The following is a 21,540-nucleotide window of genomic DNA, read 5'->3' as shown; positions in this document are numbered from 1 at the left end:
TAGTCCTTCACTGTTTTGACATCTCCAACTGAGAAACGGGACATTTAGATTATTAATGGATTCAAGACTTCTGTGATGTTACACTCTTCATCACTGTTCAGATGCAAAGAGAAACAATTAAAATAGAAACTAGTTCTTAATATGCAGAAACACTGCTACATGGGATGGAAAAGGACATTTAACAAGTATCTAATTTTTTTTAATAAAATTGAATTTTATTAAATTGCAAGAAATGCAAATATGGTGATAGAGTCAGAACAGTATTTGTTGTTGGGCAATCCAAAAATACAGACTGACACAGGTAGAATGCCCTGCAAACTCCTTTAAGTGATGTTACCATAAGTTAGAATCAGAATACTGACAGCTTAACATACACTATTCATACAGTGAAAAAGGTTACAGAGAACATTACATTAACAACAGAAGGCATTGTTGTTTTTGCAATTCTTTAAACACCAGGACACAGAACATCTCCTTGCTGAAATAGTTTAAATGCATAGGCCACAAACAGATATTTGTATTAGAGTTCCTATGATTACAGAAGTCCAATTGCATAACACAAGTCTGATTTACCAGCAGAGAAATCATCTGCTAGAAATTATTCCACTATAAATCAGTTTTCATTTATATAAACTGTCTTGAAGTGCCAAGTAAACATTAAGGTATGCAGAACATTAAATATATTTACAGGTTCAGTGCACTTTAAATTCCTCAGTAAGAGGGTACTGAAACAACAATTAAAAAGGAACTTTGCTTGGATGATTATACTTGTGATAACACAAGTAGCCTGACTTAAAAAAAAAAAAAAATTGCCATCAGCATATTAACATTCTTACAACAATTTCATGAACGTTTACCAAAACATCAGCAAAGTAAAAGAATATTTTATTTTCCTTTACAATCAGTGCTTATCAGGTTAGAATCAGTAATGCTGAAATATGAGTTTCCTTGTTACTGTTAAACACACAAAGGAGAGAATTCCACCACAGAATCCCTTTATACCATGTCTGAACTGTGTGTACAATCTTGGATGCTTGAATAGAAAATTACCAGCTATAAATAATACTAACCAATACTATTTTTCATTTACCATCTAAATAAATTAAGACTGCTGGATTTTCAAGACTGTGAGGTTACTTCAGGAAGAGGAGACAATCTGCTCAGATTTTCCACGTTTGCTGCTCTGATTTAATCCCTCATGCCTTGCTGCAGTTCATGCACACATAACACAGCCACATCTCTGCAAGTCAGACCTTTGATGAGTCATACTGAGGCTATAAATAATTAGAAGTAAAAATAAATGGAAGTCTTTCCCTTGTGAATTTTCATGCACAGGGATTTTGGCCAGATTAAATTTATAGAGTGGACTGGAAAGCAATGAACATGTTCACTACCCAGCAATCCAGGAGTCAACATGTCCACAGCCAAGTGCCCCCAGCTCAGTCACCTCAGACTTGATCCACATGGAACTCCACCTTAGACATGCACAAATATTCAGTGACTGCCACAGATCCCTGGGGACAGGGAATGAGACTGAAATATGAGGCGGGAGGAACTGCAGACAGGAACTAACCTGAAGGGTTTTAGATAATTCCCCAGGAGAGGCTTCCAAACAATTTCACATGCCTGATTCCTATTAAAAAATCTATTTAGGTATTATCCCTTTCATGGAAAATATCAAAGATCATGGGAAGCATTTTACTCCCTAGAATCTTTTAACTGTTTTAAAACCATGCATTTGTTGCTACATAAGTTATTTTATATAACCACCAATATGGGCCTTGTTGCCAGCAGTACTTATAAATAGCTTTAGAAAAACTATCAAAATAAAATTAGATAACTGATCAAGTCTGACCTCATAATGGAAATATGTATTCTTCAAAATCATATTTAAGTAGTTGCCATGAAGAATAAGTGTTGGCATCTATAAAAGCTGTGTAATAAAATAAATACTTTCAGTCATTTACAACAAAATTAATATACATTTCACTTACACAGGTAACAATACTTTAATGTACTGTACAGTCCTGAGCACATTTTTGCAGGGGTAATTTAGGTCATCATTTTTCCCCCACAAGTCCACTTGGACATTGCCAGGTGGAAGAAAACTTTTAATACTCAAAGAAGCAGTATCTTAGTTTAGCTTTGGTAATTATCTGTGCAACTGTATAAATCCTTGATTTGCTTTCACACACCAAATATATTAAGGTAGGCACTATTGTTGTTAGGATTCCTCCATCACCTTCTGACACTGATAGAGCAAACCATCTGGAAGAGCAGCACAGGGGGATCTGAACCACAGGGCCAGCATCCCTGAGTGGGTACGGCAGTGCAGCAGGCAGGGCACGGATGGCAGGAGCTGGCAGGCCAGGATTCCCTCATTGCCTGAGAGAGCACAGGAGAAAATGAAGTAACAATCAGCAAGTAACAACTGCTACAGCAGACTTCATAGAAAATGCACCTTTCACACTCCATGTCTGCTGTTTTCCCCTACTCTTACCTCTAACTCATGGAACACATCACCACAAATCATGCCAAAATCCCAGCTTCATTCCCTTTTTGTCCTACCCAAAACTCTTCACAGTGCAAGTTTTCTCCCTTGTAAAAGCCACTCTTTGCTGAACACTTGTACCTTTCAATTACCTTCCCACAGACCCCTGAGTGAGGCCAACAAAGCCCATGGGACACCAGTCCCTTGTTTACCATGCTCCCAAACATTCCCTGCCTTAACCTGTAAGATACTCTCTTCCATGCACTTGTTTTCCTGGGACAATTATCCTGTGAGCAACCCTTTCACTTACCTATAATGTCAACTCTGTGGAGCTTCAGCTTCTGTTGCAGTGTATCCAGGGCTGCTGAAAGGGAATCTTGGCAGGATGACATTTTTATATTCTGTTTCACATCATTGGAAAGGGACAACCACAGCTTCCCAAAGTCTTCTGTAGTCATTTCCATTGGCCTGAAAGGAAATTCACCACATTTCTTAGCCAAATAATATATATAAATCAGAATACCTTTGGTCTCAAAAAACCCTGTATATGGAAGTAGCTGGACAACACAGCATGCAATAAGTAATTACATATTATTCTAATCAAACCCCTCCTCTTTCCAGCTTAACATTTAAAAAGGTTTCTATTCCTTGCTTTAGATTTCTAAATTTAAAGCAATTCATTTTCAAATTTCACTTCAAAAGAAAAGTCTGTTGGACAAAGGAGACTTGTTTTTTCCTACTCCTAAAATAAATGCAGTGTTCAAAAATTAAAAGAATGAGCTTTCTTCTTCCTCTGCAAAAGTTGTCAACCTTTTCATACAATGTTCTGGTGTCTGCACTCAAACCACTTGTTTCCTCTTGACATGTTTACATCATGCCATATTTTAAAGCATAATGTCCTTCTGTTCTCTGTTCTGTTAGCCTCCTCAAAAACAGTTATTCAATGTCAATATTCTCCCTGCACTTGTACTTTCTGCTGGAACTTTACCCCCTTCTTTGTAAGTGTAAGCAACCCTTTGTTATCTTTACCAGCCATCTCAGATTTCAATTAGCTGCTCAAGGTGAAGCTTTATATTTTCATACTCAATCCCCAAATCATCCTACCCTTGTCTAACACTGAACTGAATACAAGTGTTTTTAAAAACTGCAGCTTATTTTGTTTACCTGATGAAGTCCATCAATGATAAAGTTACTGAAAATTCAAGGCGAGTTTCCATCTCTGACTGGTAACTAACAGAGCCAGAAAGAATTGCCTGTGTACAGACTTTGCTCATCCTCACACATTTCTGGCAATGTTCCACACTTTGAGCTTCAATTACAGGAAACTGGGAGGTGGCACTCTCCAAAATCTATATCATGTCATAAAAGGAATAAAGAATATAAGTCTTGCTGTCAAGTTGTGCAAGTGATTCAGATACAGCTATAAAACTGTGTAAGTGCCTTTTAGTTCTGTTGATTTTTCTTGGAGTATTTGACACGTGAACAGAGCTACCATTTCTCAGCCCTCTTGAAGGATAAATCAATCATTAACATCTACAAACATTCTATGAATTGCATAGCACCAGTGAAATTGATCTCTGCCAACTGGCTTCTCCCAGCTCCCAAGAACTGCACTAAGAACCTGAATTCTGTAGCTCAGTCCCAACATAAACTAATATACAAGCAAGCAGCATCACAACATACCTCAAGCTATATGCTAAAAGCAAGAAGCTGAGATAACATCCCTAATAAAAACAAGGATTTCCAGATTACTCAGCAGTCTCTGGCTCTCCAAACAAAGTGGTAACAGAAATTCTGTCCATGGTGGGGTCTGTGTGGGAATTTAAGTGAATTACAAGAAAAATCTAGACAGGAGATGCTCACTTTCTATCAATGCCAGGACAAGTTAGATTCAAATCAGAAGTGGAAAGGAAAGGGTCTCCATAACCAATCAGCAGTTCCTTGATTAAGTCAATTCTAAAAGAAACAATCGGCTTAATTATTTTTATCCAGTTATCACTTGCTGAGTTGTTTAATTATTCTGTGCTTCTTTTAGCAAAATCTGTGGACAGTCATACCAATTGGCAATTCCTAAATATCTTGCCAAATACTTAAATGAAGTTTTAATTGTGACTATAACATGCTTTTACCAATCATATTTAAATCCTTAATGTAGCCAATGTAAAAAAATAAACTGATCAACTCCTCTGCACCCTTAACTAAATGCATGAGAGTGAACCATGACTGATGCCTTTGAAAACAAAACTGAAAGAAATTTACACAAATTTGGTGTCAGGAAAGCATCATGTTTCCTATCAGGAAAATACAAATGAATGCACAAACACAACAGTCACACCCAGGCAAAAGAAAGCTACATGGTGATGTGAACTCAGGTCTGCTCCAAGCTGCATGCAAACCACTGAGGTTTTGCATTTGGTTTAGTCTTTGCATTCAGAATGGAAAAATCACACATATTTGTTATACAGAGGCAAACAAAATCAAAGTGAACTGAAAAAGTGAGAGACTAACTTTTATAGCCAATGACAGTAAGTCAGTAGTGAAATTTCTTTCACCTCCTTTTAAAAATATGTGTAACAGCTGTACCACAGGTTTTAAGGAAATACTCTGGAAAAAGGCATGGCTATCACATTAAACCAAACACTACACAGTTAATGCAAGCAAAAGGCAAGAAGTTCCAAGTCAATTTAAAATACAATGGAAACAAAGTTTCTTACCTGAAAGTGTTCTGTTTCTTCAAACACTAAGTTCACAGCATGAAGTGCAGAAGTGGTTTTATTTGAAACAAAAACAACAAGCAACAGAGAATCATCTGTCCACACCTTACATAAATGCAGAGCTAAGGCATCACTCTGACAAAGTCCCTCTCCTTCAGAGTGAGGAAGCCCTTCAAGTTCTTCTGGTAAGGAAGGGACCAATGGTGTTTCACTGGCACTTTCACATTGAGCACTTGGAGAAGGCTGCAAAATTTCAATATTACTATCAGCAAACAAGGAAGACTGTGACAGCCTGTTAGCTGAAAGTCTGTCATCCAGCACAGATTTTCTGAGGGACTGAGGTGTTTCAAATGCTAAATTGTCTTCTACAATATCTGAAGAACAAGGGGAGGCTTTCCTTAACCTTGTGTGCAAACTTCCCTCAGAGTCTTCCATATTAACAGGTACTGTATCAAGTAAGGGACCAAAATCTGAAGCAGCACTGCTTTGGAAGTCTGATGCCTCCTCACTTAGCTGTTGAGTTTCATTTATCTTTGATTTCCTTTTGAACTTCTGAGTAGCTGTGTCTGCTTTGCCCATCTGAAAAGAGAAAAAAAAAAAAAGGGTGGAAAAGTTCCTAGCAACCACGTGTGTTACCGTTAATACCATGCAACAGTGAGGAAGGACCAAGGAATCAAAACAGATGACAAATACAAACAGATTCCAAACATTTTAATGGATCCATGGGTTTGCTGTATCTCTCACAGAGTACTAAATTAGCTTATAATGCAAGAATGACTCTAGATTCCCTTAACAAATTAAAAATTCTTACTGAAGACTAAGCAAACGTATTTTCTTGTTAACCAGTACAAAGTGCCAAGATTTGAGCTGGCTAATATGAGGCCAGTCTTAAAAATATTACCTAATAGTGAATTATTTTATGTTCCACATACTACCATACATAAATTAAAAATGGTCTTGACACAGGGTGTCAAATTGTAGCCTTATAACCAAATGAATAGTGACAGCTCTGCAAGGCTGGGTCAAGGAAAACTGACACTAAAACTTGGAACACAATATGTAAACAGAGGAAAGTTACCAAAATCAGATCTGCCTCAGAGGTTGCTTCATCAAACTGTTTCAAGTTTCAATAAAACATCACACTGCAAAAGCAATTCTTTATAGCTTTTCAATGATTTGGGGGAGGTTTATCACTAATTTGATCTCCATTTGCATACAAGTATCTATAATTTTAAATAAGACCATATGTAAACTTTAAACTTAAGTCTCAAAATTATCACTTACCAGGCTGACACCAGCACTTGATCCCAGCCCAACGAACAAAGTTGATGCTAACTGCTGCTTCTCTTTGTCTTCCTCTGAGAGGCTGGCACCTTGATCAGGCTGCAATGCAGGAGGCTCCCCAACCTGTCCTGCTAATAAGCTGCCACAAGGCGCTGCTTGTGGCTCGTTTCCTTTCCCTGTTTTGTTTTCTTTCTTTGGAAGGTAACCTTCTTTTCCCCACAGCTTGCGTACTCCCTCAAGTTTCAGAGTATTTGTCCTAAAAAGGCCAACAAAACAAAGCAGGATCAGCCATATGAACATGTTCATAAAAACATGCCAACATTCAAATACCATTCACTACTTTGGTACTTTGACAGACAACAGTGAGCAGTAAAATATAAAGATTCTGGAAGTGTTTCCTGCATACCAGTTTCACAGAGTATAAACGAAATTATTAATTTGTATGAAACTGGATATGGAATTAATGTGTAGTGCATTAAAAATAAGAGTATCTTACACTGCAAACCTTAGTGTAATTTCTATCTTTTAGAAAAAGAAAGATGGCAGAAAAATAGTAACCAATGTAATCATCAGGCAATCTTGCCCCGGTTTTACTGCATTAACTACCACTTAAACTGCAGTCTGTGAAGAAAGTGGAAAGTCTGACCACATCAGCTGTTTCCCTAGTTATTACACTGATGCCATCACCTGATTTTCTTATGTGATAGAGGTTTCCAAGTTCAACTGCATTCTTTCTAGTTCCATGCAATGAAGCAACTGACAAAAACAGAAGCTTAAATGTCCTTCACTTCAAACACAAATTAACTCACTCTTTGTGGCCTGTCTCAGCACTATTCCCAGATGTATCAGAGCCAAAAGATAAACCAGTGGGGGACTGTCTGCCAGTGACACCAGATGAGGACACACTTGAAGCAAAGGACAATCCATAAGGTTCAAAATTCAGAGCTGAAAAGACAGACAATTTTAAAATTACAAGGAGGCATAAAAAAAAGAAGAATGAAATCTATTTTCTGAAAAGAGATATCCCTGTACTGCTGGACTTCTCGGGCTTTCACTTTAATAATCCCCATAAGTTTCAAATCCTATAGACCAGCAAAGATTACAGTAAGACTTTGTCACCTGCAGAACAATTTATACACATCAGCTAGACAGAGGTGGAACTAAAACTTATGTTGTACTTAGCTCTTGTCTACAGACAAGAGCTGCATTAAGATACTATTATTTCAAAAAGATAAATTAACTGTACACTTAAACTGTTAATGCTTATCAGGTAATTTTACCAGTATAAAACAAATGTAGTAAACTGTCACCTTTTTCCTGAGAAAGCTTCTCCTCTTGTCTCTGGTGATGAGGCTTATATGGTGCTGCACCTTGACCAAGTCCTTCAGCCACAAACCCATCCAGAAAAGATAAGGAAGCATCTACCTACACAGAATGAAAAGGAATGAAAAGGCAATGAAAACGTTTGCTCTATGTGAGCCTGATGTTACCAGAAGAATATTGTGTCTTATCAGCAAATCAGGATCTTCCTGTCACATCTCCTGTATCTACCAGTTAAAATGCTACATGGACAAAATCTTTTCCAGCATTTACTGTAGAAATTCCATGGTCAGAATCAGTAGTTTTTAAATAGGAGGCAAACTTTTTGAATTCAAAAGCAGTTCTGTATCACTAAAGCAGGTCTACCTCATCTTTGAAAAAAAAACAAAAGACAACTAAAAATAAACCAGTGTATGAAATTATAATTTTGCTCAAAGCTACTCCAGCTTACTTAACTAAAACACCATGGTTCTTTATCTTTCAGTACAGAACACTATGATTCATCTCATATACCTGGAAAAGTGTTTCTGAAAACTCACTTTAAGCAGATTGCAGCAGTGAGAACTGCAAATACCATTCATTTTGAAGACACCTTTTCACCAAAATATTCATCCCCCTGAACTACAAACTGGTTCATGAAAAACACACGTGGCATGTCTTACCACCAGGTCACTGCAACTAGCATCAAATGGAAGCAAGCTTTTCATCAGTGCTTTGTCTTCACACAGATGCTGCAATTCAAAGGCATATTGTCTCAGGCATGTATCCAGAGAGCTGCTGAGTTCTTGGATTAGTTCATCCACTGTCTTTGAGCAGGACGTGTGTGATGCTATCTTGGTGACTGCGGCCATTATCCACGCTTTAGTTTCAGGAGTAACAAAAGTCTTCTTCAGCAGGCTGTGCAGCTTTGTCAAAATAACTTCTGGATCAACATCTGTAAGACTGAAATATTCTCCCAACACCTATTCACAAAGAACAGATAAAATATGCATTTAGAGCAGTGCTTTCAGTTTTGAAATTAGAATATAGTACTAAATAACAACATAATAAAATCCACCTCACATTCAATAAACTATTATTTAAACATATTCCAAGTTATTTCTTTACCATGTTGTGTTTCATATGTCCAAGGGTTGAAGTGACCTTTGTGTTTACCTCAACAGATTCCAACTTTTGGCTTTTTAAAAACCAAATAACTGTCTTGAAAAGAAAGCTAAACATAACTAGGCCTTGACAAAACACCATTTCCTCAAACTGCAGCCTCTCCCTTGGGTGGGGGCTGAAGCTTCCCCAGGTATCAGGTAACACCAGCACAGCACTTGACCAGCCATTTGCAGGGCTACAAGAGCATTTCACAGCCACGTGTGGCTGATTTGGATGGAGAGAGAAGGACTCTCAGTATGCAGTCAGATTTAGGTGGCTGCTAAGCCATTCCAATAGCCACCTGCCTTAAAGGGAGCAAGTCAGGTTTTCCATAAACCACAAGTTATTAAAATAGATTTCAGCATGTTAGCTTGACTTCAAGTAAAAATGACTCAAAGTTAAGTAAATATTTATTAAAAACATCACCACCTTGGATAGCCTCCTCTAATCTGTGTATGGAATTCTGACTGTGTGTCTACCTTACCCAACTCATAACTTGAAGGAATTTCTGTGGATACAATTTATCTTCCTCCTCAAGTAATGCTAAATAAGATTGTACTGCATACATCCGTAGCTGATGATCTTCTTTTCCATCATCAAATCCTAGATAGAAAACAGCACAGTTTCTGAAGCACAAATAACATATCCTACCAAATAGTTCAAAGTACATTTTAAGAAAAGAAAACAAACCCAGATTATTAAGGAACATGTCTAATTCTTCAGAGCATGTGGGGAGTTACCTTCAGCCAACAGCCTCAGAAAGTTGTTTGGGATATCAGAATGCACAACATCACCTCCAACTGAGAACACAGCATTCATTGTCTGGATGAACCACTCATTGTTAGGGGCATACGTGTCCAGATGTTAAGGAATGAAATGCTAAGGCATAACTTTTTCTTTCTTATTTAGTGTATTTTCTAAGGAATGCCCATCACAATCTCCCCAGTTAGTTGGGGCTGATGGGCAAATATCAGCTCCATCTAACTAAAGAGGAAATACTCCTGTATCTTTTAGAAGGTGTTTCCTGTAAATGTCATGAAAACTGGTGGTCAGTTAGAAAAGTCTTAAGTTACTTCTCTGTTGAAAAAGTTGAGTTTATGCAGGCCTTACACCCTAGGAACAGATATGTTCACATTTGTCCTACTCTATTTTAAGCTCTCACTTGTCCAGTGCTAGACTTCTTTTCCTTACCCAGCATCACTTGGTCAATGATAAAAAAACCGATTATTTTCAGCAGTGCTTCACTGTTGACTTACCAATTTTACAAAAACATTTTGAAGCACTCCACAGAAATCCTCACTGCTTTTTTTTTTAACATATTTAACTTCTCATCAGCCTTTGCTAACCTTGAAAGTTGGCTTTTGCCTTCTCTCAGACAAGTCCTGAAAACATTTTAACAGTACCAAAATTTCAGGGTTATTGCATTAGCTTTTGCATACTGCAGGACAAGAGAGCTTTTTTTAGTACACTACTCCATGTAGTGCAAAAACAGGATGATAAGGCAGCTCTCCCCTATCAAGAGCTTACAACTCCAGTTATCAGACAAAAACACACAGAAATCAGGCAGTGGCAGGACTAACAGTAATGCCTATCATAAGCCAAATCCTTAATCACCACTTTCATCTTCTATGGCATTTTAAAAAAATCTTTTCTTTATCTCTATCAAACTGTGCTGTTCTTAAAATCCATCCACCCATGAAGAGTTCTATCAGGGAAGATCAATCCCACAATTACAGCACAGCACTTCCAGTAGCACTGAAACATCTCTCTGCAGTGGTTTGAGGCTTCAAAGTTCAAATTTAAAACACAAGGTTTTAATGCTAAACTCCAAAGCTAAAATTTGTGTGCAATTTTGTATTTCTCTCAGTGAAATACAAAAAACCACTGTAGTCATTTTCATATGTGCCTTCTTTTGCATATTTCCTTTGCATTTGAAAGGATGGAAAGCACAGATCTAACACTTCCTACTTCAGAAGTTCCTGAAAGATGCTTTGATAGGAATCAATGCTACAGGTGCCTGAGCTCTGACTTCAAAGTTTCAGAAAAATAAAAGGATATTTCTCAGCTAGTTCAGAAAAATAAAAGGATATTTCTCAGCTAGTTCTGCTATTTTGCCACCTAAGTTGATGATAGCATATTCTTCTTTGCTTTCTTTTAAGTAGTCAAGCATCTTCTGGACTATGACAACTACATTCTGTCCATTTGTAATCCTATAGAGAAGCTCTAAAGTCTGAAAGAGAAAGCACAAAAAATTAATTGGTTCTGATGACTCAAAAAAGGAAGCAGGTAAACAGCAGCTTTAGTATACCAGATTGAGCAACTATTCTTAAATTAAATACACTGCATTTAATTTAATTTATTTAATTTAAATACACTATATTTAACACTGTGTAGTTATTTACACATCTTAATACTGTTTTAATTATTACTGTTTGTAACTGCTCTCTCACAATTATGGAAACATGACATTGTTACACTACTCATTTTACAAAACTTATCATCCACCTTAACAATTAACTTAATTTTTAACATTTAGAAATTCACTGACCTCCCTTTTAATAATGGGATCTGGATGGTCCAGACATTCAATTATTGTCATCTGGTGCTGAAGTGCCAGATTTGGATCCTGCTGGATAACATAGGTCAGAGCCTTTAAACCTGCAATGTAAGTGATTGCAAGTGATGCAAGGCAATGCTACCTCTATGGCCAAATTAAAGACAGAGTAATGAAATCAGGCATGCTTACCTAAGTATTTCAAATTAATTTTGGGTGACAAAACAAATTTTCCAATGCACTTGGCAGCCTTTTCAAGTAATTCAGATTTGGGATAAATGGTATAAATTGTTTGGACACATTCAAACAAGATGGCTGCAGGAGGAGAAGACACATAATTAATGTGTATCGAATACTTCTATAATCCACAAATTTTTAACAAACGAGCTCAATGTTCCTCAAGAACTGGCAGTGCTGTCCCACTCCCACTGGATCTAACCAGAGACTACAATCTGACATAAGGAAAAGCAGGTAAAAGTTTATCTCCTTTAGTACATATTTTACTTAGCCCCTTCCATTGTGCACATAACTTTCTGTCCTTAAAGTTCTTTCATGTATTTTTTCTTTTGTCTGGAATTATCAACTATAGTTTTATAAAATGCTTGTCATAGGTGAACAAAAACTACATACCTAAATTCTACGCCCTTGTACAAATCATAATGAACTGACCACTTTTTCCTTTTAAGTGCTCCAAACAAATTTCATGTTTAACTCTTGGCAAGGGCAAATAATCTGTATTCAAAGTCAACACATTTCCTAATAACTTCTATGTTCTTGCCCAGAAGAACAGAAGCAATCAGCTGAATACTCTACACATCTGACAGATGCTTCCTTATTTATTATTTACTAAAAGAGAAAACTTCCCTAAAGCTCCCATTTTCATGGAAGTGAAGCTTCCACAATGCCTAACAACAGATGTATGATGTAGGTGTTAGACATCTACAGCTTAGAGCCACATTCCTTTTTTGTTTTACCCCTCACTGTTGTTTTTAAAATGTCTCAATTTTCCTTCCATTCTATTAGCACTTTGGCACATCTGCAGGGCTTTGTTTTACAATAAAAAATTGGGGTGGTAGGGTTTTTTTTTAGCAGTGAAGCAGCTCTTAAAGTAGGGTTCTAGTGCATCAGAACTGGAATTTTAAGGAAGTATTAAGACCTGGGGAGCAGAAGACAGAAAAAAGACAAATAAATTGCTCAACCTTTGAGTAGGCAAAAAGCTAACAATGCAACTATTCCTTTTGCTTTGTAGTAACAACAAAACCAGCTTTCTCTAATGAAAAGATCATGAACTTCTACTAAAATGAACCTTGTGCTATGATTTAGAAGTTTTCAGTTGAGATATGTGCCAAAGACATCTTTTCAAAGGCAGCACTATCACTGAACTCTGGAGGTGTGATGTTCATTAACTGTGCCCAGAGGAGAAGCCCCACACAGCTGCAAAGAGCTGACACTGTCCTTGCACATTATTGCCCTTCTCAGAGCAGTGAAGAGAAGATGGAAGCATTTCTAACACACAGATGTATCAGCAGGATTTTCTTTCATTGCTCATTTCAACTGAAGCAATGTCCAATAAAAGCTTTCATGAAGCAGCTGACTTTCTGTATTTAAGGGCAGGGTCAATGCAAACACAGGATAAAGCCTTTTGACCCAAACAGAATTCCCTGTATATAGATGGGTTTTACTTCAGTGATAAAACATTTATGCTGTACAGCAATGTATCACTTGTGCTACTGTTTACTAATTGGACACTTAAGAATATAATTAATGTAAAGACTATAATTAGATTTTTCAAAAGTACTGTGTATTTTAGTACAATCAACTACTCATTTTCTCTTTTCAAATATTGATAATAACATAAAATAACCTTACCCACCATATGTAATATTATGATTAATCTCTGCTCGTCTTAAAGATTCATCTAGAACATCATACATCAATTCACTTGTCCTGTTTAAGAAAATATTTACAATTAATTGCAGCACTAATAAGCATGTAGTCTTATTTTGCCAAACAGTTCAAAGCTATTATTGAAACCTGTAACACATTATTCATCTCCACAAATTCGCTCTATAATGTCATTCTAAATGGCATTTAACAGGATGCTTTAAGCTTTCAAAAGAAACATTTGCCATATTATAAGAATAAAAACCACTTCCCTTGCTGCTTGCATAAATAAAAAGGTCAATAGGAAAAGGATCACAGCCAACTAGGTCCTCACAAAATGGCAACACTTTTTAAAAATAGCTTTACTACAGATTTTCGCTGTTATTTAGAAAAATTGTAACAGAAGTCCCAACAAAAATACATTTTAATCATATTCTACAACAATCAATTGTTTAGACTATCCAGAAGTTAAGAAATTACTTTTGCAGAAATTAATCTGCTGCCTTGGTTAGAAACAAAACTGCAAGAATTTTGACACTGAAAGCCTCTTACAGTCTATAAAGTTTAGGTGGTTACTGTACTCTTCGTACCTTCAAATTATTAATTACAGAGAAAAATATGGTTACCTTGGATCATCTTTTCCCAACAGCCCCAAAATTCTTAAAAGCTGAATTTGTAACCATGGTGCTGGCACACTGTGATAGTTGAAGTCAGCAGAGAGCTTTCCTCCCACCACCTGCTTCAGGATGGTTACAAAACTCCCAGTCAAGTCCTTGTATCCAGCTGAGTTTTCCTAGAAAATGAACATTAAAGACAATTCAAATATTTCAATACAGCAACTCAAAAGTAAAAATAATCTACAGCTTGAGTAAGATCAAAATACCTACTTGGATGGCATCATTTCTTCAAATCAGATGTCTGCTCTCAACGCTCAGCACCCCTAAGCTCTTCACTTCAAGCCTATGCTCTTTTCTCACACATTTACAAGGAAATTTCCCTTTAAGCCACTGTAGGACTTAGATCCTCTAGCTAAGGACCCAGCAATGCCGAGCATTCACACTCTGCAAGAAGCGGATCTGTCCTTCTAAATGGAGAACTGGCAGAAACAAATGTAACACATGACTACATAAATTAACTTTTCTAACTGCTACAAGTGAGTTTTTTCTGCAAAACCTTTATAGAGCACATTGTGTATTTAAAATAAACAAACATATAAAAATAGCTCCCAAATTCAGCTGTGCTTCTAATTCTTTGCCTACCTTAATCATTTGCAGATAAATATGCAGAGAAGCAGCCATGACTCCAGCATCCCTGTCACATAAAGCCTTCCGGAACTTATCATGGATGTGCTGAACTTGATTAGGAGCAATGAGATAGAATTTATACAGAGCTTGAACAGCTTTCCTTCGGATAATTTCCCTGAAATGAGAGTTACACTTAAGAAAACAAGTGTACTTTAACTACTGGACTTTACAAAGAAAAACTTGCCAGACCCCAGAACATCATGATTTGTAGAGATGAGACCCCGTGTTTTACATTTTGGTAACAAATGACTTTGCAAATACCATTAAGTGAGGAAGTGACAGAGCCAACTCCAAAGCCCAATAGGGATGGATGTCAGATTGATGATTTAAAACAATGTCCACCAAATAAACAATGATAGAGGCCATGACTTATCTGCTGTGGTCATACATGCACCTCCACAAAATACATGTCCTGAAGCTGCTGAATTAATTCATTCAGCAATTCCCTTTCTAATCAACAATTACAGCATTTTCCTCTATTTATGGGATACAGTAAAGTATAATTCAAACAAATCAAGGGTATATCTTTATCACAGATACATCTTTATCAGTTTCTCTAAAGAGCTCAATGAAAAAAGTATCAGTGAAGTTCAAGGATCTGAATCTGTTTCCCCACCTACTCTACAAACATTTCTTCAGGCATATTGGTTAACAGGACTCCAACAAATAAATTCAATTACATTCACCTATCCACACTGGCTATGAAAAGTTTGGTATCTATTCAATACTCGGTCAAGCTGCAAATACATGAGACAAGAATCCAAGAAAAAACACAAGGAGAGGATTGATTTCTAAAGGTGATAACTAGAAAAGACCAACTGAGAAAAGAAACACCAGTTTACTAAAATTACTTACAAAATTCAGTTACTCAGCTGTACAAGGCCATTTGAAATTCTGTAATGAATACATACTTAGAATGCTGAAGCTTGTCTTCTATTAGAGGCAGAACAGCTGGAATCATCTCCCGTGGAAAGATCTGGCTGACAACTGTTAATGCCATGGACACCTCTACAAGATTAGTGCTCTGCAAGTCCTGTTACATAAGAGACAGGTAATTTTTTCATAAACTTTTAAATTCTGCACAGACATCCCCCAAATCTTTCACAAGCAGGCTGAAGCTACCCCTCCTGGAGAGCCCACCCACAGCCAGAATCCTGCTGGTGCTTGAGAGGAGCCAGCTCTCGCTGAGTTCATCAGGCTCTTCTATCCACAGGAAGAGGGAACAGGCAGCTCCTCACACACTTCTTACAGAACAACATTCTTATTTTAAATGTGTGCAACATTAACACACAGAGCTACAATCAGTTTTTGTTTACTGAAATGATTGCAAAAATATGTTGAGTCCCTATCTGGATGAGGGAGATGAGTCATTTCCCACAGAATTCAACTCTCTCTACTGTTTTTCATCCAGCCAAAAGAATTTTTTAAAAAATGAGTAAGCTCAATAATACTGCCAATTACCTATCTGTACACTAAAACATTACCTACTTCCTAAGAAGCAAATGCGAATTACAAGTAACATTCTACAAAACTAACAATCTCAGTCTGTCCTAAATAAAATTAAATATAGTAGGTTTAGCTCACTGTAACTTTAAATCAAAAAAAAAAAAAAAAGATGAATTTATGAAGACTACAGTTATTTTTCAAAACAAATTACATGTGTGGGATTTCCAGCTGATATAACTTGCTTTGTTCATCTCTCCCAGATAAGTTTCAGTCCTTGTTTTGGTTTAGTTCTTCGTGAATTTCAAGCCATATTTTTACATGTCATAAAACAGTTTTCAATCACAGCAACAAAACGAGCATCACTTTCAACCTATAAGTTCTGTGACTTTGGACTACTGCAGTATAAAAGTAAACATTACACAGGAAAAAGTTATGTAAGTCATAATTGCTCCATGTAAGAGACAGCAGTAATAGATTTTCAGTGGCACTCCAGAATGTATTTCCATTTTCTGTCAAAGCCATCAGATGAGCTCAGAGAAGGCAACAGATAGTTGTTATCAGTGAACAGCTAAAGCTGACATTGCAATATGCATGCATTAAACATCAAGATCAAATTAAAAAGGCAGGGAAAGTCATTTCAGATTGTCATTGTTAATCAAAGAAACAGCAACTTTAAAAAAGGAATATAGAAGTAATTAGATGGGCCATGACACAATGGGAAAAATTGGTCCAAGTTTTTCACCCCACAGCATTCCCCACCAAATTCCAGCCAAAGCTCTCTCTTCAACCAGGTCTTCTTCCTCACTGCCTCATCTCCTGGCACATGGGAACAGCTTCTCCTCTACATGGAAGATTTTCTTTTTTTTTTTTTTCCCCACCAAAACACTATACCTTCACAACTGTGTTCACAAGTAGAAGTAGCAGTTCATGATTTTCATGTAGAAAGAGAGAAACTGCCAAGTATCCTATAAAAGAAAGCAGCCTTCATTACTATTTTCAAGCAATAAGCTACTTTATGTCAGAAACTTTAAGACTGTCTGTAACACAAGAAGAGTTGATTCAAACAGTTACAAAAACCCAACAAAAAAACCCTGTTTGATAACAGTTGCCTATGTTTTAAATATCAAGATTCTCTTTTTCCAGGCAAATCAGTTATGTTTAAGTTTCAGTAAAGCTCAACAAATAACAGCTACGAATCCATAAGTTGTGAGAAATAAGATACATTACGATACTTTTCCAGCTAAAGAACAGTCAAGAGCACCATTATATTATAAATCACTTCCTGGAAAACTAATGTCTTCTCTGCAGAGGGAAAGGTCTGTTACTTTTAGACTACACAACACTAGTGCACTTCATCATGTCTGTTGCTCTTTTTTTTCAAATCATAAAATTACTCTTCCAAAAAAAATTATACTCAACTTGGAATATAAAAAAGTGAATCCACCATCCTATGCCAAGAACTCTTTCATTACTTCCTAGCAATGAGGAAACCATTCCAGAACCTAGGAAAAGAAACCTGCCAGAAACTTTTTCTCCAAGTCCCTCTCTGCTTTCAAACTACGGACTTAAGGGTGATTGTGCTACAACTTACAGCAAGAACTGTACTTCAGAGACAGAGAATTCTTGGTTCATACAGGGCTTGGGGATCAAAATTAACAACTTGAAAATAAATAACTGTATTGGCTGGGCTGTGAGATTGATCTATCTGCTTTTGATCACAGCCATGATCAGCTCAGCACATACAAAAAGGGAAAGTTCACTCCCTGAATCATACTGGGTAGAGGAGTCACGCATCTTGACCAGCTCAACTGACAATCCCTCAATACAAACCCTGGCAGATTGCACCAAGAACTGAAAAGATTATCCTCATGTATCCCATATAATTGCAGAACAATAACAAAGAAAGAAACCAGAACACACACACACTCTCTCCTGATAACATCCTTTTATCAGATCAAAGCTAAAGGGCACTTTGTGTCCAGAGAACTTTAAGCAACCGACACCAACCTGCCTCTGTGCTGTAAGGGTCTCCCTATTTGCCTCATCCTCTACAATTTGTTCTAAAATAAAGAAAAAAAAATCCTACAAGCACCAAAACAGAAAATATTTCTCTGACAGAACTATCTTTGTCTAATCTCGCACTAATACTTGGAAAAGAAACCAGATCCTGACAGAAATTCATTTTCTGCCTGAGATGTTTAACAAATATTCTCTTAAATTATTTGTTTATTGATGTCGCAATTCAAAACAATTAAAGAACTGATGATTCAAAATAAATTAATTTCCCCTGCCTTCTGTGCTCCAAGCACCCATAGAACACCTCCCAAGCTAAGGATTCAGATAATTTCAAAAAGTAACAGACCATGAAATAAGACCAAGAAAGTAGAGAAATATTTTAAGTAGATTGGATTTGACATGAATTATAAATCCTGGAAAACATTAAAACTGGGAGTTTGAGAACATTACAAAGGCCACAGCTCCTTGCACGTACCAACTCTCTTCTCCAGAAGATTCCCTTGCTGGGCAAGTTTGATTGCGTGGATGTATCCAAAGGAAGACTCGTAGCCCAGCATCTCACAATAGATAAGCCTCACCATGCATTCTTTCATCAGTCTCTGAAATACCAGGAACAAATAATTGAAAAATTTAAGTCCAACACGTTTGATGCTCTTCTTCACTGTTCTACTGAAACAGAGAGCTTTATCTCAAAGAAACACGTCTATTCACGCGTTTTCTAAAATCTCAGTATTCATACTTTTTTTCTTTGCCATGAACTTCTTTTGCAAAGCAGTCTTAAATTTCTGCTAAAAAGGCAGCACTCCACCTATTCTACCCCTAAAAGAGTTTATTTTGATTAGCATGCATGTGATCAACAGTAGATTAGCTATGAAACATAAAAAATATTAATTATCTAAAACATTATGATGATTACATTGTTAACACAAATTATTTTTTACCTATTACTACCCTGACTTAGGATAGTTTCTCACTACACGTGAGATAAAACTTGCTTTTTCCCTTCCAAGATCCTCACCCACGGGACTGACACGTGTATTAACTAATTCAAACCACAATACATCATCTCCTGAAACTCAGACGTGACAACAGTGCATACAACAAAGCACAGCTTCTTCAAGAGCACAAACTAATTGTAAGAATATTGTCAGCCTGCAAAAAGCATTATTTGATGGAAGCAGTTCATCACCCACCCTTGCTGGCTGCATTATCTCAGAAACTACAGAAAGGCAGTAGGGTCACATTGTAACAGTTTATTCACATCAAACAGAATCACAGTGTTCTCACTATTCTAACCATGCTGCAAAACCATATGCACGGTTTAATGCTGACGATTAAATATCAATAAAGCAGATAACCTGCACATCCATGTGTCATAAAGAGTGAGAGCACTGCTGCCCTTCACCCTGGGCGTGCTGCTCCACAGCCCGCAGCCACTAACAGAACTTACAAGGGTTGTGCTGGGGGCTGCAACTGTTGCTTTCAAACTGGTTAATTCCTGCTGGATTAACTTTTCTTCTTCCTAGAAGAATTAAACTTGTTTTAACCTCGCGTAGATTTCACAGGGAACACGTGAAGGAGCCTCAGAGGAGCCCCGGTAACGCAGCGGTGCCCCGGGCCCTCCTCAAGGCCGGTGACCCTCGCTGTGGGGCCGCTCGCCGCCAGCACAGCGGCCGTGCCTGCCCAGCCCGAGCCCCAGAGCAGCACAAGGCGGACACCCACAAACACAGGGGGTTTACGGGGGGTTTATCGCGGGCAGCCCGACCCAGCCCCGCGGCCGAGGGCAGACGCCGCGCCCCGGGCCCCCAGCCCAGCCCCGGGGCGGGAAGGGAGAGGAGCCCGGCCCCGCCGCCCGTACGTGCTTGGAGGTGAGCGCCGTGATGTTCCGGATGAGGCTGCCGAGCCGGGAGGAGGCCGACACCCTGCCGGGGCCGCCGGCGCCCCCCGGGCCGGCCCCCGGGTCGTGCTGCCCCAGCAGCCCGGGCAGGGCGCTCAGTGTCCGCTCCACCACGTCGCTCATGCCGGACCCGCCGCCCCCGGAAGAGACGGGCCCGGGCGGCCCTTTCCGGGGCGGGGCGGGCGGGAGGCGGGGCCGGTCCTCAGGGGGATGGAGCCGCTCCCCGGGCCCCGCCCGGCGCCGCGGATGGGCCGGGAGGTGGAGCTGGAGCCCCGCGAGCGGAGCGGGCAGGCCCTGGGGTGTGCCGGGCACGGAGCCGGGGCATGGAGCCATAGCACCGAGCGCGGCCCTGAGGGAGCCCTGCCCGGCCCGGCTGCGGAGGCAGGGCGGCCTCAGCCCGCGGGGCTCCTGTGTCAGCATCACCGAACAAAGACATTTCACGAAGGGGTCGAAAGAGCAGCCTGTGGCAGCTTATCACAGAATCAGTTCGGTTCAGACCTCAGAGAACACTGAGTCCACCAAACACCACCATGGCAACTAGACCACGGCACTGGGTGCAGCATCCAACTTCCCTTAAACCCTTCAGGGACGGTGACTTTACCACCTCCCCGGATGGCCCATTCCAATATCTAATCACCCTTTCTGTAAAGAAATTCTCCCAAGTGTCCAATCTAAACCTCCTAATTATGAAAAATATTAAAGTGTGGCTGGGAACATCGGAGGTCTGTCCTGGCTGAGAGGCTCCCAGAGAGCTCATCCTGAGGTGATCCCCACAACCCCGGCAGCGTTTTGTCCTCTTGGGAAGGTTCTCACCAGGGAGCTGGTATTTCAGTTCAAAGGTAATTTTGGGATTTTTTTCTAGAAAGGGTGGGGAAGAAACTGAAACAATCTCTTCCAAGCTATGTGTTTCCAATGAAAAGGCCTCCGACACACATTACGACAGAAAACCATGCTGAATTTCGAAGCTATAAATTGATTTATTGTCAGATAAAGAGAAAAGCCCAATAGGAGCAAACTGATTTTAAAAGTATTAAAAGTGGACATTTCCTTGAAGCTAAGATGAAAGATGGACTGGTAGTTTTTAACGTTCACTTTACAAATGAGTTGGGTAAGAATATCTCTGTTAAAAACTGCTCATGTAAAAACATCACATTACATTGGAGAAGCATGAAAAACTCATAAGCTCTGCAGACCAAAAATCTAAGTTTAATAAGCATAAGAAAAGCTGCTGGTAAAATTGATGGAACTTGGAAAAATGCTCAAAACACACTAGCTTTCGCTTTTTAATTTTATTTTTCATAGTTCTAGAACCTTAAACCCTTCTCTTTGCCTTAGGCGGTGTATAAATAAATGCTGTGTGTAAAATGATTCGTAGAGCACAAACCCTCAGGCTTGTGCATGGCTAATTGTTGATAATTGCATTGAAATCAAGAGGACTATTCATAGTGCACTATGCACTATGCATTACATGACTTATTGCCCGATGA

The 21,540-nt window shown here is 38.6% G+C and overlaps 1 protein-coding gene across 1 annotated transcript; it reads right to left on the bottom strand.

Moving 5' to 3' along the window:
* Window positions 1-208: 208 nt before the first annotated feature.
* AP4E1 (adaptor related protein complex 4 subunit epsilon 1) lies at window positions 209-20,176 on the bottom strand (the record flags this gene model as incomplete). Its single annotated transcript, XM_083871347.1, has 21 exons — window positions 209-2,385; window positions 2,802-2,959; window positions 3,656-3,840; window positions 5,206-5,784; window positions 6,490-6,745; window positions 7,299-7,434; window positions 7,800-7,914; window positions 8,472-8,771; window positions 9,437-9,555; window positions 9,693-9,805; window positions 11,043-11,182; window positions 11,501-11,610; window positions 11,699-11,821; window positions 13,380-13,453; window positions 14,017-14,183; window positions 14,650-14,809; window positions 15,606-15,727; window positions 17,032-17,105; window positions 18,632-18,755; window positions 19,607-19,678; window positions 20,015-20,176. 21 exons carry the CDS (start codon window positions 20,174-20,176, stop codon window positions 2,225-2,227), a joined length of 3,450 nt encoding a protein of 1,149 aa, XP_083727473.1. The 3' UTR covers window positions 209-2,224.
* Window positions 20,177-21,540: the final 1,364 nt, after the last annotated feature.

This window comes from Zosterops lateralis (genome assembly GCF_965231275.1).
Source record: "Zosterops lateralis genome assembly, chromosome: 13".
In the NCBI taxonomy this organism is placed as follows: domain Eukaryota; kingdom Metazoa; phylum Chordata; class Aves; order Passeriformes; family Zosteropidae; genus Zosterops; species Zosterops lateralis.
This window is presented reverse-complemented; position numbering and strand designations above follow the sequence as displayed.